Source organism: Myotis daubentonii, chromosome 16 (genome assembly GCF_963259705.1).
Source record: "Myotis daubentonii chromosome 16, mMyoDau2.1, whole genome shotgun sequence".
NCBI classification, from domain to species: domain Eukaryota; kingdom Metazoa; phylum Chordata; class Mammalia; order Chiroptera; family Vespertilionidae; genus Myotis; species Myotis daubentonii.
In genome coordinates this window covers 37,725,828-37,743,129 of record NC_081855.1, presented here as the reverse complement: position 1 = coordinate 37,743,129, position 17,302 = coordinate 37,725,828, and the positions used below count along the sequence as shown (strand labels likewise).

The window sequence follows — 17,302 nt, the reverse complement described above, 5'->3', positions numbered from 1 at the left end:
ATCCTCTCTCTACCAAATAGTTATTCTAACTTCATCAAGAAGCTCCAGGACAACAAGGGTCTGCATAAACTCAGGCTCAGTACTCACTGAAACAAAAGTGAAGCAGAGGCCAGCTCCCCTCTGTGCCAGCTGCTCTGTGTCGAGCCGAGGTTTTGCTAGCATTACTGACATCAGGGTTGGCAGAGCAGACTGCTCCTCCGAGACCTCCTTTGCAGCGCTGCCATCTAAACCATAGAGGGGCTGTTCTACTCGTCGCTGGAAAACATTAAAAAACACACAAATTACATGAGAAAGAAAATCTGATATTGCCAAAACATGCAACAGATTAAAACAGTTACTGAATATAATAATGATTTTTAAAAAACAAATACCTCTGAAAACAAATACGGAGAGCATAATAACATTATCGGCGATAACCTAGCTATCAACCTGAATTAATATCTTACTCAAATTAAGCAAAACTACATTTTAATGGTTCTATATTTACTCAACTCTGAATTGGCAGGTTACTCTGTAGAGTTCAATAAATCAACCTCATAAAACCCTCAATCCTACAAAGGAAATGTTATTTCTATCCTGTAGGTAAATGAAGATTAAGATATTTGTTCCCTAATTTATAGGTAGAGCTTATTTCACTCTTAATCCTATTCTCAGCACACTATACTTAGATGCAAAAAACAGCTGAAATAAATATAAGCAAAACAATCTCCATACTACACTAAAAGAATAACATACCACAATTATGTATGATTTATTCTAAAAATGTTAAGTATGGTTCATTATTAGCAAACCCACTAATGTAATTCATTACATTAATGTCAGAAGGAGGGGAATCAAGATTCTTCCCTTTATAGATGACCCCCGCAAAAAAAGTCCACATTATTGGGCAACTTAAAAAAAAAAAAAAAAAAAAAAGACCTGGTGGCTCAATGATTGAGCATCAACTTACGAACCAAGAGTTCACAGTTCGATTCCCGGTCAGGGCACATGTCCAGGTTGCAGGCTCTATGCCCAGTGTGGGGTGTGCAGGAGGCAGCCAATCAGTGATTCTCTCTCACCATTGATGTTTCTATCTCTCTCCCTCCCCCTTCCTCTTTGAAATAAATAAAAATATATTTTAAAAAAACTACAAGTATCCATCTTTCATATAATGAAGTATTTTTTAGAAATTAACATACATAAACTTAATGGTCCTATAGTAGAAACACTATCATTAATGTTAGGAATTACATGGAATTAACACATTAATATCACAATCATTCAACATTTTTATAAAAGTTTTGGTCAATGTGGTAAGGAAAAATGAGGTAAAAACACTGGAAAATAATAAAGCATCATTAAAAAGTATCATTTTGGGATGATATAACTATTCACAAAGGAAACCAAATCAACTAAAAAACAAAATAAGAGTTCAGTAAAATGGTCATATAAAAAATAGACAAAAATCAATAGCTTTCCCATATACCAACAACAATTGATTACAATCAGAATATGTAATGGAAGAAAAAGCAGACTTAAAATTTATGTAAAATACTCAGAAATACACTTAAGAAGTATGCAGATTATACATAAAGAAAAACTAGAGCCTGGGTGGTATGGCTCAGTGGTTGAGCATAGACCTATAAATCAGGAGGTCACAGTTTGATCCCAGTGACATGCCTGGGTTTCGGACTCAAGCCCCAGTGTGGGGCATGCAGGAAGCAGCCAATCAATAATTCTCTCTCATCACTGATGTTTCTATCTCTCCCTCTTCCTTCCTCTCTGAAATCAATAAAAATATTTTTTAAAATATATATATATATACTTTTTTTTTCTTAAAAAAAGGAAAAACTAGAGGTCCACTGACAAACACAGAAGATTTTACCTAAATTAAATTGCAATATTATGCTTCTGGATTCAAATTTTACAGATGTCAAATTTTTCTAAAAACCAATGCTTAGGGCTTTTTCTTTCTTTTTAGTTTTGTTTTTCTTTTCCTATTTCACAAGAGAGTGTGGTGATGGTATAATTATCATCTGGGTTCGTTCTTACTCTCTTTTAGGGAGTTGATTTTTGTGGAACTTCACAAATGAATTCTGAGGTTCACTTAGAAAAATAATCAAAATTAGTCATATAATTTTTAATAAGGAATATCTGGGAAATTTGACTATTAAAACATATACAAAGCAACATTAACTAAATCAGTATAATACAGAAAATTCAGGAACCATCACATGTAATATGAATATATAATTAGTGATTAAAATATACTTCAAATTAGTGGGAACTTATTAAAAAGATTATAGGATATTTGCAGATATTAGAAAAAAGGAAAAGAAGGTTGCTTCCTTATCTATCTACTAGAGGCCTGGTGCATGAAATTCGTGCACGGGGGGGGGGGGGTTGTCCCTCAGCCCAGTTTACTCCCTCTCACAGTCCGGGACCCCTTGGGGGATGTAGCAGTGTGCCAAGCGTCAGGCAGAGAGGAAGAAGCCCGAATTGGGGCCGGACGTTCATCTATCTGCTTGCGCTCATCCCAGCCCGCTGCACCTGCTGCCACCACTTGGTAGTGCTGCTGTGGAGTCAGGAGAGGCTCCCAACGTGGCAGCTGCGCTCAGGAGTAGTGAGCCCGGCTTCTGGCTGAGCGGCACTCCACTGACCACCATGGGGCAGCTCCTGCGTTGAGCGTCTGCCCCCTGGTGGTCAGTGCACATCATAACGACCGGTCGTTCTGCTGTAATGGTCGCTTAGGTTTATATTATATAGATTAGAGGCTCGATGCACGAAATTCGTGCATGGGCACGGTCCCTAGACCTGGCCGGTGATCAGGGCTGATCGGTGGGGCGACTGGTAGGGTGATCGGGGGCGCACCTGATGCACCCGCCTTGGCCAGGCTGACACTGGCCACACACCCTGCCGCTGCGGCCAGTGGCCTCCCTCTGCGGGGCAACTGATGGGGCAATTATGGAATCCCCACTGGCACCCGCCTTGGCTGGCCTGGGGCCTGCAGGCTGGGGGCAGCTCCTGCATTGAGCATCTGCCCCCTGGTGGTCAGTGCGCATCATAATGACTGGTCATTCCACCTGTCGTTCCACCATTTGGTCGATTTGCACATTAGGCTTTTATTATATAGGATGTATATAAAAGGCTAATATGCAAAGTGCCCCCACGGGAGTTTGACCAAGAGTTCTATTGCTCGCTATGACATGCACTGACCACCAGGGGACGGTGCAGAAAAAGGAAGGCCCCGGCCGGTGGCCGGGGAAAGCAGGCCCCAGCCAGCAGCCGGGAGCTGGCAGGAAGGCCCTGGTCGGCAGCTGGAAGGCCCCGGCTGGCCCTGATTGCCGGCCAGGCCTAGGGACCCCACCTGTGCATGAATTTCATGCACCAGGCCTCTAGTATCATATAAAGTTTAAAAGAACATACAAACAAATTCTTTTATGACTTTCTAGTGGTGAAGGGTATTTTAAACAGGACATTAAAAATACAAACCATAGAGGAACATCTAAGAATAATACAAAGGCAATAAGTAATAAAGAAAAAGACATTATAAATTCAACTACTTCAAATTTTTTGACTTTTGTATGGTGAAAGTCAACATAAACAAAGTTAAAAGACAAAATTACAAACAGGAAAAAATATTTACAATATAAATGATGAGTTAACAATTTTAATAAATAATGTACTCCTACCCATCAGTAAGAAAAAACAAGTACTCTGAGAAATAAATAGACAAAGGACCTGGACAAGCATTAAAAGAGAAATCCAAAGGCCATCAAATATATGAAAAAGTGTTTACTATCAGTAATTAAGAAATGCAAGTTACAACAAAGCATTTTTCTCACTGACAAAGATTATAATGATAAAATTCAGTATTAGAAGGATATGTAGAAACTGAGACTCTGAAACTGCTAATAAGCAGAAAAGTGAGCATATTCTTTGACTTGGGAATTACACTTTGGAAATTTATCAAAAGGAAAAAAATGTCTAAGTACAAAGATATGTATATACAAGGACATTCATTACAGTACTACTTATAGAATATAAAATGTTTATAGGATATTGGTTAAATAAATTAATTACAACTAAAATAAGAAAATCTATCACATAAACATACATGCTATAGAATAAAGAGCTAATATGCTAATTAGACCAGACTGCGGAACGACCTTCAGGAATGACCAATGGGCGGGGCCGCGGGGCCATGACGCAGCTGGGCTGCAAGGGTCAAGCCCCTTGCACAAATTTCGTGCATCGGGCCTCTAGTGTGTATACATATATGGCCACTAAACTTTAATAATAGTGCTTTTGGAGGGGACTTTCTATTTTACCACTTCTGAATTGTTGGATTTTTAAAATATGTATATACCCCTTTATCAGGAAAAGCTATTTAACATTTTCATTTTAGAAAATGAAAATAAAATAACCAAAATGATCCTGAAAAAGGAACTCTGAGTAGAGTCCACCTCGTTAAGCAACACTCATAGCTCACCAAATGCAATGGTTTAAATTCAAGCTCCAGAACACTTGTGACACCCATTCATAACAATATTCTCACTAGTTGGGTGAATGTCTCTCCAAAGCCACAATATTCAAATTAATAATTCTATTATGTACTTAATAAGTATTTGCCAAGAGCTGATATACAGTGGGGCCTTGACTTAAGAGTTTAATTCGTTCCGTGACGGAGCTCGTAACTCAAATTACTCGTATGTCAAATCAATTGTGAACGAGTGAGACACGTGATGCTGGGCTGATGTTGTGGCATTCACTGTGACGTTAGCTGCGCCAACTAGCGGTGGGTTATCTGAAGCTGGCTCGTAACCCGAATTTTAGCTCGCAACTCAAAGCAAAAAATCGGCTGAGAGACAGCTCGTATCTCGAAAAACTCGTTAGTCGGGACACTCGTAAGTCAAGGCCCCAGTGAATTTAAAACTATATCTGGAAATAGATCAGGCTACGATGTTTGAACCAACCACCTTCCCTTAGAAAACAGGACAAAGTATAAAAAAAAGATATTAAGACCATCAAAGACTTGATTTAAAAAAAAGGGATCCACCAGTGTAAAATCTAAGGGAAATGAGAAACAAGACAAGTAAAAGAAGCACCAGTCACATTTGCCCTAAGGGTACCTGCAAATCTCTTTAATTTCTATTTCTAGTACATCCTAGTGCTAAGCAAAAGTCACAGACAAACGCCCACCCTGTTCAATAAGGAAACTGTTCCCACTTCAAGCTGGGCTTCTGAAGGGCTAGTAGACACTCCTAGAAGAAAAACTGACACCACCCTAAAGGAGCTGCAAAGTTGTCAAGGGACAGGGCTTCCCTGAGAAATGTTGGCTCAATTCAAATCAGTACTGCCTGGGTGGTTGAGACAAACAAACAAAATAAATAAAACACATACACAAAATGCTAGCCATAAATTCAGCAGTTTAAACCAGTATTGGATTAGTACTTTCTAGGCCAAGCACGTCAAACTCAAAGGCTAACATGGGCCAAATAAATGAGGCATGTGGCCCACGGGCCACGAGTTTGAAATACTTGCTCTAAGCATTTGGAAGAAGCAAATATTCTCTCTGGAGAAATACATCTTTATCCCAGTTCTCAAAGAAATTTCACTAATAATTTTTAAGAATAAGCAGAATGATGTAAAAAAAAAAAAAAGGCATAAATAAATGAAACCCTGCCCTGGCCAGTGTGGCTCAATTGGTTGGGCATCGACCCATGCACCCAAAGGTTGCCAGTTCAATTCTCAGTAGGAGGTGTGCAAGAGGCAGCCCATTGATGTTTCACTTTCACATCAATGTTTCTCTCTCTCCCCCTTCCTCTCTCTCTAAAAATTAATTTAAAAATCTTTGTTTGTTTTCTTATCTTTATTATAGAGAGTATTACAAAGGTCCCCCCATTGCCTTTAGCTACCAGGTTTTCACACAGCTCCAGGCCTTCACCATGCTATTGTCTGTGTCTATGGGCAATGCCTATCCTATCTAATAATAGACAAACATGGTAATTAACCATAACTTCGCTATCCTTCGCATTGGCCAATCAGGGTGATATGCAAATTAACTGCCAACAAAGATGGCGGTTAACCGCCAACAAAGATCGTGGCTAATTTGCATACATAGGCGCAATGATGGGAGGCAAAAGGGGAAAGACGGAAGAATGGTGGCAGGCAAGAGCCGGGGGTGCCAGTGATCGCCATGGCGATCAGAGGAAGAGAGAGCTGGGGTGCAGGACCCCTGGGGCCAGGGGTGCTGGCTGGCCTGCGGCCCCCTGATCTGCAATGGCGAAAGGAGGGGCGGGGCCCCAGGCACAGCGGCACCCCGGGCACCGGGTGCCGCTGTGCCTGTGGTCCCCTGATCTGCGATCGTGAAGGGAGAGGCAGGGCTGCAGGCACAGGGGATCGGGGCTGGTGAGGCAACCGTAGTGGTCTGCCAGCACTCACGCCCCCAACCGGCTCTCCCTGGGAGTCCGGAGTGGAGGGCGCTCTCCCTGGGAACCTGAAAATCCGCCTCCCAGGGCAACTGCGCAGAAACCAAGCCTGGCGAGCCATGGAGAGGGTGACCTACCTGGAGGCCACGCAGCTTTTATAGTTGAAGTCACCCTGGATGGAGGACTGGGGGTAGCAGGGATCAGAGTCGGCCAAGTCAGCCATGGAACCCCAGGTCCCCGCTGAATGACTAGAGCACATGGACTTCAACGGTCCTCGGTCAAATGCTGAGCAGCAGTCAGCCTGGACCAGGAATCAAACCCAAAACCTGACAGAATGGAACCCAAACCTTTGCTGTGTCAGAGGAGCTCCGACCCACAGCAGGGGCCAGGGCACCCAGAGGGACTTTGTTGAGGGGCCCTGACAGGCAGCCCACAGCGCAGTGGGTTAGAACCTCCTCCTGATACAGCAAGGTTGCAGGTTGGATCCCTGGTCAGGGCACAGACAAGCAACCAAAGAGAGCATAGTAAGTGGAACAACACACTGATGTTTCTCTCGCTCCCTTCCTCTAAAATAAGCAATCAATAAAAATGAAAATAAAAAATAAACCCTCTGGCCCTAACCAGTTTGGCTCAGTGGATAGAGCATTGGCCTGTGGACTGAGGGGTCCCGGGTTCAATTCTGGTCAAGGGCATATACCTTTGTTGCGGGCACATCCTCAGTAGGGGGTGTGCAAGAGGCAGCTGATTGATGTTTCTCTCTCATCGATGTTTCTAACTCTCTATCCCTCTACCTTCCTCTCTGTAAAAATCAATAAAATATATTTTAAAAAAAATAAAAATAAACCCTCTGGCTTGCAGAGTTGCTAAAACAGTTAGAAAGCAAAGTCTCATCCTTTCCCGTTCATTCAACAAATACTTCATATGCTCCTTCAATAATCACTCTGGGAATGGGTGTTTGTTTGTTTGTTTGTTTGTTTGTTTTGGTTAATCCTCACCTGAGGACATTTTTGCATTGATTTATTTTTTATTTTTTATTTTTTTTACAGAGAGTGAAAGGGAAGGAGAAAGACAGAAACTAATATGAGAGACATCAAATGGTTGTCTCTTGCTGAATCCCCGACCAGGGCCCTGGATTAAGCCGGCAACCCAGGTATATGCCTTCGATTGGAATCCAACCTGGTACCCTTCAGTCTGCCTGCAGAAGCACTATCCACTGAAGCAAACCAGCATTTTTTTTTTCTTTTTAAGTCCTCCTCTAAGGATATGTTCTTTTCATTGATTCTAGAGAGAGAGGAAGGGAGAGGGAAAGAGAAAGAGAAACATCGATCAGTTGCCCAAGCAACCCACAACCTGTGTATGTGCCCTCACCTGGAATCGAACTCATGACCCTTTGGTGCATAGGAGGACACTCTACTGATCCACACCAACCAGGGCCTGGAGGTACAATGAGTTCCCTCAGAGGGAGTGCTGCTCATCCAGAAGCCGGGCTCATGGCTGGTGAGTGCAGCGGAGGTGGCAGGAACCTCCGTGGCAGCACTGAGGAGCAGTGAGCCGAGTGGTAGGGAGCAGCAAGCAGGCAGGCGGTAAGGAGCGAGGGGTCCCAGACTGTGAGAGGGCACAGGCCGGGCTGAGGGATTCCCCCCACCCCCAGTGCACAAATTTCGTGCACCTGGCCTCTAGTCCTATATAATAAAAGCCTAATATGCTAAGTGTCTAGTCATCTGGTCAGCCATTCAATCAATCAAAGCATAATATGCTAATGATATGCTAAGGTTGCTCAACTGCTCGCTATTTTGTGTACTGACCACCAGGGGGCAGATGCTCCAACAGGTAGGTTAGCTTGCTGCTAGGGTCTGGCTGATTGGGACTGAGCAAGACGGGCCTGATAGGCTCCAGAGCGTTCCCACGGTCCCTCCCCTGCTGGCCAACCTCCTGCATTCCTCCCTGGCCCTGATTGTGCACCAGTGGGGTCCCTCGGCCTGGCCTGCACCTCTTGCAATCTGGGACCCCTCAGGGGATGTTGGAGAGCTGGTTTTGGCCTGATCCTGCAGGCCAGGCCGAGGGACCCCACTGGTGCACAAATTCCTACACTGGGCCTCTAGTATGCATATAATATCTTTGATTAGTCTCTTCGGCACACCCCTTTCCCTGTGAGATTTGTCAGTCTTTCATATAGATGTCTCTCTCCCTTCTTCTCTTTCTAAAAATCAATAAATATTTTTAAAGAAAGAAATGAAGCCCCAGGCAACAACTAGGAAAAACAAGAGAAAGCAGAAACAGATTTATAAAAATTTCAAATACTGTAATTATCAGACACAGATTATAAAATAACTGTCTATTACAGGGGTCTCAAACTTTTTAAACAGGGGGCCAGTTCACTGTCCCTCAGACCACTGGAGGGCCAGACTACAGTTTAAAAAAAAACTATGAACAAATTCCTATGCACACTGCACATATCTTATTTTGATGTACAAAAACAAAACGGGAACAAATACAATATTTGTATTTGCATGTGGCCTGCGGGCCATAGTTTGAGGACCCAGGGATTCAGTAATCTAATTTTATTAGATTAAAAAAAAAGACAGGCTTTGAAATTCCTGCAGGGAAATATAGCATGAGGCAAAAGCAGATTTAAAGTTCTTCATATACAAAAAAAAATGCAGGTTATGATTATTACAATAGCTTTATTAAAAACTCTGTGTTTTTGTGTAACTGTAAACCTACTTTTGCCCTACCCAGTATATGAACAAAAACTAAGAATTCACTGGGGTTCATAGCAAATCAGATACAACAAAACAGAGAATCTGGAAATGGAAAAGCAAGAAACTATCCAAAATGTAGCACACAGAGACCAAAAGAAAACAGAAAAAGAAGCTAAGGGGCATGGGGACAAAGTAAGACAGTTTAACATGTCTTTAATTGGAATTTCATAGGAGGATAAAAAAGGGAACAGAGATAATATTTGGAGACAATGGCTAATAATTTTTGAGAAATATTGCAAGACACCAACCCACAGATACCAGAAGCCCAATAAATCAAAAGCAAGCAAAATAAAAGGATGCATCATAGTGAAACCGAAGAACACCACATATTTCAAAAGCAGCCAGGGAAAAAAAGAGCAGAAACTTTCAAATAAATAAGTAAATGAATGCTATTTTCCCAACAATAGCAATGGAGCCAGAAGATAATGATAAACTTAAAAAAAAAATTTTTAAGTGCCAATATAGACACATATACAGCAAAAACATCTTTGTATATAGTAAAGTTATAGTAAAGTTATCTAAGCAAACAAAAACCTAGAGTTAACTTAACCCCCAGCAGATAAAAAAAGAATACTAAAGGAGTAATTTGGGCAGAAGGAAATGACCTTAGGTGGAAGGTATAAGAAGTCAAAAGGAAAGAAGTACAAAGAAAGATTGAAAAAAAAAAGGTGACAGTATAAAATGATAATGTTTTACAAGGCTAAAAAAAAGACAAAATAAAAACATACCACCATCACCAAGTGAGTAGCAGGTAAATTGAGTTAATGTTCTGAGGTACTCATTTATTTGGGAGGAGGGCAAAGTCAGTTACTAGTAATATGAAACGTTGCCATATTAAAGACATATGTGGTCATTTCTAAGAGAAACACCAAATAGGATCTAGCTACTAGAAAAGAAATAATTGAAATGATTTAAAAAAAATCAATCCAAATGAAAGCAAGAAAGAAAAAGGCAGATAAACATTTAAAAATTATACAACAGGTAGGATAAATAGAAAACATTAAATGTATTTAGGATAAATGTTGAAGTTAAAAAGATTTTTAGAATAAAGGAAAATTTCAACTATATGATATTGTCAGATATACTGAAAACATAATAATGACAAGTTGACAGTATAAAATAGAAGTATACCATACAATGGTTTGGTTATATTAAATATCACATAAACTGCATTAGAGCAAAAAAATCACAAGAAATGAATAAAGGCACTTAATACACAGAGCAAAATTTTAAATATAGGAAGAAACAGACAACTTCTCAAATTATGAAAGACGTGATAAATAGTAACTGATAGAACAAAGAGCCTAACTGATAGAATCAGAACACAAAAGATTTAAACAATGATTAAATATCATGGTTAAGGCCCTGACTGGTTTGGATCAGTGGATGGAGCATCAGCCTGTGGACTGAAAGGTCCCAGGTTCGATTCCGGCCAAGGGCATGTACCTTGGTTGCGGGCACATCCCCAGCGGGAGATGTGCAAGAGGCAGCTGATTGATGTTTCTCTCCCATCGATGTTTCTAACTCTCTATCCCTCTCCCTTCCTCTCTGTAAAAAAATCAATAAAATCTATATTTTTTAAAAATATCATGGTTAAGTGTTCCAGACAAGATGATGGAGAAAAAAATAATAAAAGCACATAGTACTATGACCTGCCCTTCCCCCAAAATAAAATAAAAAACAAAACACATCATGATTAACAAAACTGACTTAGTGACAAAGTTAAACTATTTTATTTAGGGATGTGTACATGGATGATCAAACCATAAGGAATAGCAAATAATCACAAAAATTAGAATAGCAGTTGTTTCTAGTGTGTGTGTGTGGGGGGGGGGGGGGTGGTGGTTGTGATCAGGGAAGAGCACATACAAGTTTCTAGGAAGCTGGAAATAGTTTACTTCTTGACCTAACTAACAATTACATGAAGTTAACTTTATAGTGATTTCCTGTAAGCATTTTTTGTGAAAAACCAGACAAATATTTTAGTCTTTTCAAGCCATATACTCTCTCCACCATATATTCTTCTTTGTCTCTGTAACCCTTTAAAAACCTAACTCATTCTCAGCTTGCCTGCTGTGGGCTGCAGTTTACCAACTCTTGCATTAAAATGGTATTTTATGTACTTTTTTTTTAATCCGCACCCGAGGATATTGTAATTTTTCCATTGATTTTTAGAAAGAGTGGAAGGGAAAAAAAGAGACAGAGAGAAACACCGATGTGAGAAAGACGCATCGATTCGTTTCCTCCCGCATGCCCGACCAGGGCCAGGAGCCTGCAACTGAGGTATGTGCCCTTGACTGGAATCAAACCCGGGACCCTTCAGTCTACAGGCCAACCTTCTATCCACCGAGCCAAGCCAGCTAGGGCTGTTTTATGTACTTTTGCTTAAATTAAAAAAATACAAAAAAACTACTGGGGGGCGGGGGGGAGCTAAAGTAATTCTTTTTTTTTTCAATGCTTATCCAAGGATATGTTTTTTTATTGATTTTAGAGGGAGAGAAAGGAAGAGGGGAGGGGGGAGGGAGGGGGAGGAAGAAACATCAATGTGAGAGAGAAACATCAATTGGTTGCCTCCTGGTACTAGCCCTAACCATGGGTCAAACCCGCAACCTGGGTATGTGCCCCAACTGGGAACTGAACCTATGACACCTTAGTGCACGGATAACATTCCAACCAACTGAGCCATATGGGCCAGGGCACTACAGCAATTCTTTATCCATCTATTCCTCTGTTTCAAGATCTTGAATACCCACTGTGTGCCAAACACTGTTTTGGGGTGTTAAAGACTGAAAATTGAACAAGGTATTATCTTGCCAAGATAGTCCATATCAAGTAAGAGAAATAATTAAAATAATTATACCTTTATGTAAAGTAATAAGTACTATGATAAATGAAAACAACAGTAAACAAAACAAAGCCAAGCCCTTGTTCTCATGGGATGAACATTCCAGTGGGAGAAGATGGGCAATAGATAAATCATATAGTTAAAAATTAAAACATATAACTTATAAATAAATTAAAATGTATTAAAACTACACCATACACCAATTATGATGAATGATCTACAATAACACATAACAATATGGATGAATCTCACAAAAGTAATACTGAAAAAAGGATGCCAGACACAAGAGAGTATACTGTATGATTCCTTTTATACACAGTACAAAAACAGGAAAAACTCATCTATGCCGTTAGAAGTCAGGATAGTAGCTATTCTGGATGGCAGGAAGAGGTCTAGTAACTGCAAGGGAGCATAAGGGAGGTTTCTGGGAGGCTGGTGATAACTTCATTTCTTGTGCTAGTATAGTTCGTGAAAATTCAGTAAGCTGTGGGGGCCTGTCCTGTGCATTGTGGGATGTTTACCAGCATCCCTGGTCTCTGCCCACTAAATGCCAATGGTACCATCCCTCCGCCCCTAGTTGTGACTAAAAAATTATGCCAATGCTGGCAAATGTCCACTGAGGAGCAAGACGATCCCCTAATTAAAAACCACTAACTTGGCTATAATGTTTTTAAGACCTTCAGATCTCAAGGCAGAAAACAAACCTATCTCAAATTTGTATAGCATTAGCTTCTCTACTATGTCACTGATTAAGACTTGAAAATAATTAAAATGCCAGGAGCTGACCAAATTTTTTTTAAAATATATTTATAGGAACATATAAGTTTGTCAAGGATAAAAAAACTACTGTTTGGATAGGAAACCATTTCCTTGACAGAACACTGAGCTGTAGGCTTAGAAGGAATTTATTATACTGAGAATAGAGTTAGCTCTTGTAAAATGTTAATTTACTATATATAGATTTGAATCGAAGTGACTGATTCAGAGGTAATATTATGAACTTTTCTCCTTACTGCCTCATTCCCCTTGAGTGATTAATTTAAGGGAAATTTTGCTTGAGTGTTCCTGGGTTTCTTGTCTCCTGCAACAGGTGTCAAATTTCTCCAGGTGAATGCTTACCGGTAAGGGATTGGATAAGGAATGTTGCGGTGAGGATCGTGCAACTGGTGGAACACTTCTGCCAGGGCTGGTTCCTGGCCCGCTTCCCCCAGCAAACTGGCCAACAGGGAAAAATGGATATGAATAATTCAAAACAGTACTATGCTTCAGATAAGGAGAGTAAAAGATTAATACACAAACAGGTCTTAATTATATATGGACCCTCTAAGTCAATACATCTTATTCTAGAAAGAAAATGCCATGTAAGTCAAATTTTGCTATATTTTCCGTGAGATTTTTAAGAAGGAACTCCAGCAGAAATGTACCAAGAAAACATGGCTAGAAATGGTTTTGAAAAATATGAGAAGAATGTTTTCCCTTCTTGTCACAAAATACATGAAGCAGAAATACAGTGGTCTAGTGGATGCTAGTGTCTTCTTTAGTAACCACTGACGATGGGTCAGTGAGCACACTACGTGTCCCACTGGACTAAAGAGAAGAGTCCAAGTTACTCAACTTCAATCTTTGTAAGACATGAAACCTAGTCTGGCCAATAAAAAAATCACCTCATTTGTGAATTTTTATATCATCACAGACAAGATACATCATAAACAAATTTAAATTCAGAAAGCCAGCAGCAGTTTCCTCTTATAGAGAGAAATCAGATGGCATAAGACTGATGAAGATGGGAAGGGCAGGAAAGCATAGTGAAGGAAAAATATTGCTTTCTAAAGCCTTAAATGAAGCAAAATTTTATTTAAAAATAGACTTCTCTTCCCCCCAAAATTTAACTTACCTCAAAGTAATCACTAATTTTATGTCCCCTAGGTGTGCCTTTTCCTGAAAATGAAACCAAAGTAAGTATAGTTTTTTCAATAACACACAGGTAAACTATCAAGCACTAAAATGTACTATGTACTCAATAACTGCATACATTGTTATCAATTCAAGTGCTGGTTTTACTTTTGACAAATGAGCCAAAATACCTAGCTCATAAGGACAGGGAGCTTCCTCTATATAAAGAAAGACTGAATAAGCAGTGAAAGACCTTATCACAGCTTGCTTCCCTTTAAGATTTGTTAATCTTTCTTTATAAATTCACTTTTATGTCACAACTGTGAATCAAAATAAAAGTAATCTATAACCCATACCCCCAACTAAGAGAACAAAGAATTCAAAACAAACTCATTTAAAGTAAAGGGTTTATTCTATTTCACAAGACTTTGTGACCTTGTCATTTTGGGAGAATTCCCCCTCTCATCCCAAAAGTAAAAAATTAGTAGATTAAAAAAACAAGAAAAATGCAAATAGACTGGGACTTCTATTACAGGAGGCAAAGGAGAGTGGAGGGGGAGAGCCAAACCATTTATTCTTTCTTTATATAAAGATATTTGGCATTAGAACTGTCACATCTATAGATTTATTCCACTGAGTGCCAGTGTCCAACTAAATAATTGATATGGAAAAAGAGTAGGTGGAAAGGACAGCCAGGTAAATAAAACCATTTCTGAGCACCTATTATTAACAAATCACTGATCTAATGCATAGTTGAAGCTCCAGTATAACCTCTTTTCTGTACAATAGATGTTTGGCCTGAAGAAAAAAACCTGTGGCCAGAAGATCGTTAACTTACAACAGGAAAAACATGAGTCCCCAAAGAACTGACACTGTATTGTCAAGTGTATATCAAGTGGCAAGTCTATAATAAACATCATGATATTCCCTTAAGGTACAACATCTCCTTTGTTAGGAATCCCTGCATACAAATGAATTATCTAGTGTGAGATGGAAAATTCTATCTAAGTACAGTACATAAGAGTTTAGTATGTTTATTGGTGTGAAATTATTACTACCTTGGCTAGTTTCATATGGTTCAGCTTTTCTTTTCCGGTTTCTCTGGTCATTCTGTTTTTTCTCAGGAGTCTGTTAAATACCATATAAATCACAATTAGCATTGTGTCAAATTTTTCAGATTATGAAAATTAGAGAGTATGAGAGTATATACAAAATATCAAATTTATAAGGAGATTTAACTGGTACAGACAAGTCGTAAATCAGTGTCCTGTTCTTAGAGCAGGGTCATGGAAAGTATAAGGTCTGGAACCACATCATCTATACAATTCTTGGCAAACTGCTTAAAATATCAGAGCTTCTATCTACTCGTCTGTAAATCAGAGTTGCTGCAAAGCCTAAATAAGATATTTTTATAAAGCACAAATGTAGTACAAATATCTAGTATACTGTAGGCTTGCCAAAATATCCTAACAGCTGCTATCTACTTTATAAGAGCTTAAATCCAATTCTTTTTCCAAAAAGGATAGACCTGCATAATCAATCAACTGGCTCTAATTTATTGAAAGTTCTGTCGAAATGCAAATAGGTAGCTGCAGACTTGGACCCACATCCATGCAGCTGGGTTTTTTGACTAAAAAAAATTCTTCAAATTCTATTATTAAAGTTGGCCAGGCTACACTGCTATACTGACCCACACATCTGTGTACTAACAAGCATTAAAATTCAAGGGCATCTAAACTAATTCAGATACAACTGCAAATTTTTGACCTTTATTGATGGCAACTAAGCAAAAATTTAAAAGAAATACAGACACAAGGGGTGAGGGAGGTGGAAGAGGATATAGGGGGAATAAATGGTGAAGGAGACTTGACTTGGGGTGGTGGACTCATAGTATAGTGTACAGATAATACGGTGTTGTGGAATTGTGTACCTGAGACTTGTATAATTTTGTCAGTGTCACCCCAATAAATTCAATAAAAAGGAAAAAATTAAAATTAAAAAATACAGACTCAAAGAGCACACAACTGAAACAGCATACACCTTAACAGCACCCCTGGAGTTATATTATCTTTTATCCCAGACTGAAACTGGGAATATGAAAAGTTCTGTAACAGATCTGGCTTCTTACCTCTACTTCTTTATCACTCAAGGACCCCACACTGCACAAGCTCTGGTTTGAAGACTCGCTATTAAGTGGCCCCTGAAAGACAAAAAAAAAAAAAGGAATTAAAAGAAACTAATTTAAGATAACAGCGAAAGTGAGGAAGAAGCCTGTTGATTTTGATGTCTACGTCACCTGACTTAGAAGCCAAGGGGTAACTACAATGTCTCTAAGTCAACTTGAAAAGAACTCAACTACAGTACCCTCATGTTAAAATTCTCTAACTACTATTTTCAATTCCTTTATAAAACGCTGTACTTGTGTGCAGGTTTTCTCTGAGTACATGTCGTGAATTCATTCTTTAAGAAAAATAAGCAGGAGAAATCAATTCTCTCAGCTTCTTCATACAGATATCTGAAAGTTGAGATGTTAATATGTTAAAGGTTCCTTATGAAGGAGTGGTCAGAACCGTACTGAACAAAATGCTTTTCTGAGTCATGCTTTAAGGAGGCATGACTGCTAGTTCAAAAACACACGGTCACAAGAGATCGACTTCTCAGAGCCTAATAGCAAGAGGAGCTCGGCTAGCCCACTCCTCAGTGAAACGGGTGCAGACTATTTAAAAAAAACAACTACTCAAAGCTTCTGGAAATGATCCCTAAGGGCAAATAGCAAATAAAGAAACAACTATTCAATAAATTCTATGACAATTCAGTCTGAAAGGTGAAAAGTTATGGTATTTGAAATAAGACCACTCCCTCCCCTTCTTACTCCCATTTCAGCAAGACTCCAGACTGCTGCCTTCATAACACAGGACTCCCTCTTTCCTCAGCTCTCAGTCCAAGAGCTTTCTTCCTGGGTGAGGAGAGATAAGCAGCTGTGCCACACACACCCATCTCCTGCCCCCTCCAGGGCTCAGCTCCTAGAGCAAGGAGGTCTCTCACAGAAAAGTTCACCACTCTCCCCATCCCCACCTCCAGAACCCTGGCTCAGATATTTGGCCTAGGGGTAAAAGCTGGAACCCATAATACCAAATCTCTTGCCAAGAGTGTGGACAAGAACAGTGGTGGTAGTAACAGGCGACTGAAAGGAGATTACAGTAAACTCTCAATATGTGGACCTCGATAAATAGACTTCAGATTTAATGGACAAAATTTCCAGTCTGTATGTAGTATGTGAAAATGACCACCCTGTTAATGTCTAAATGCTTTTAACCAAGATTTACTTATAATTGAATGAACAGGATATTTTTTTGTTATTAATTTACTGTCATTTTTAACAAATTTTAGTG

At 39.7% G+C, this 17,302-nt stretch overlaps 1 protein-coding gene across 1 annotated transcript in view; it reads right to left on the bottom strand.

The window, feature by feature from the left end:
- Positions 1-17,302, bottom strand: part of TLK2 (tousled like kinase 2) — an 89,753-nt gene that overhangs the window by 52,910 nt on the left and 19,541 nt on the right. The window contains 5 exon segments of the mRNA XM_059669885.1: positions 88-255; positions 13,137-13,232; positions 13,912-13,955; positions 14,969-15,038; positions 16,039-16,110. Coding sequence (XP_059525868.1) covers positions 88-255; positions 13,137-13,232; positions 13,912-13,955; positions 14,969-15,038; positions 16,039-16,110 — 450 coding nt within the window.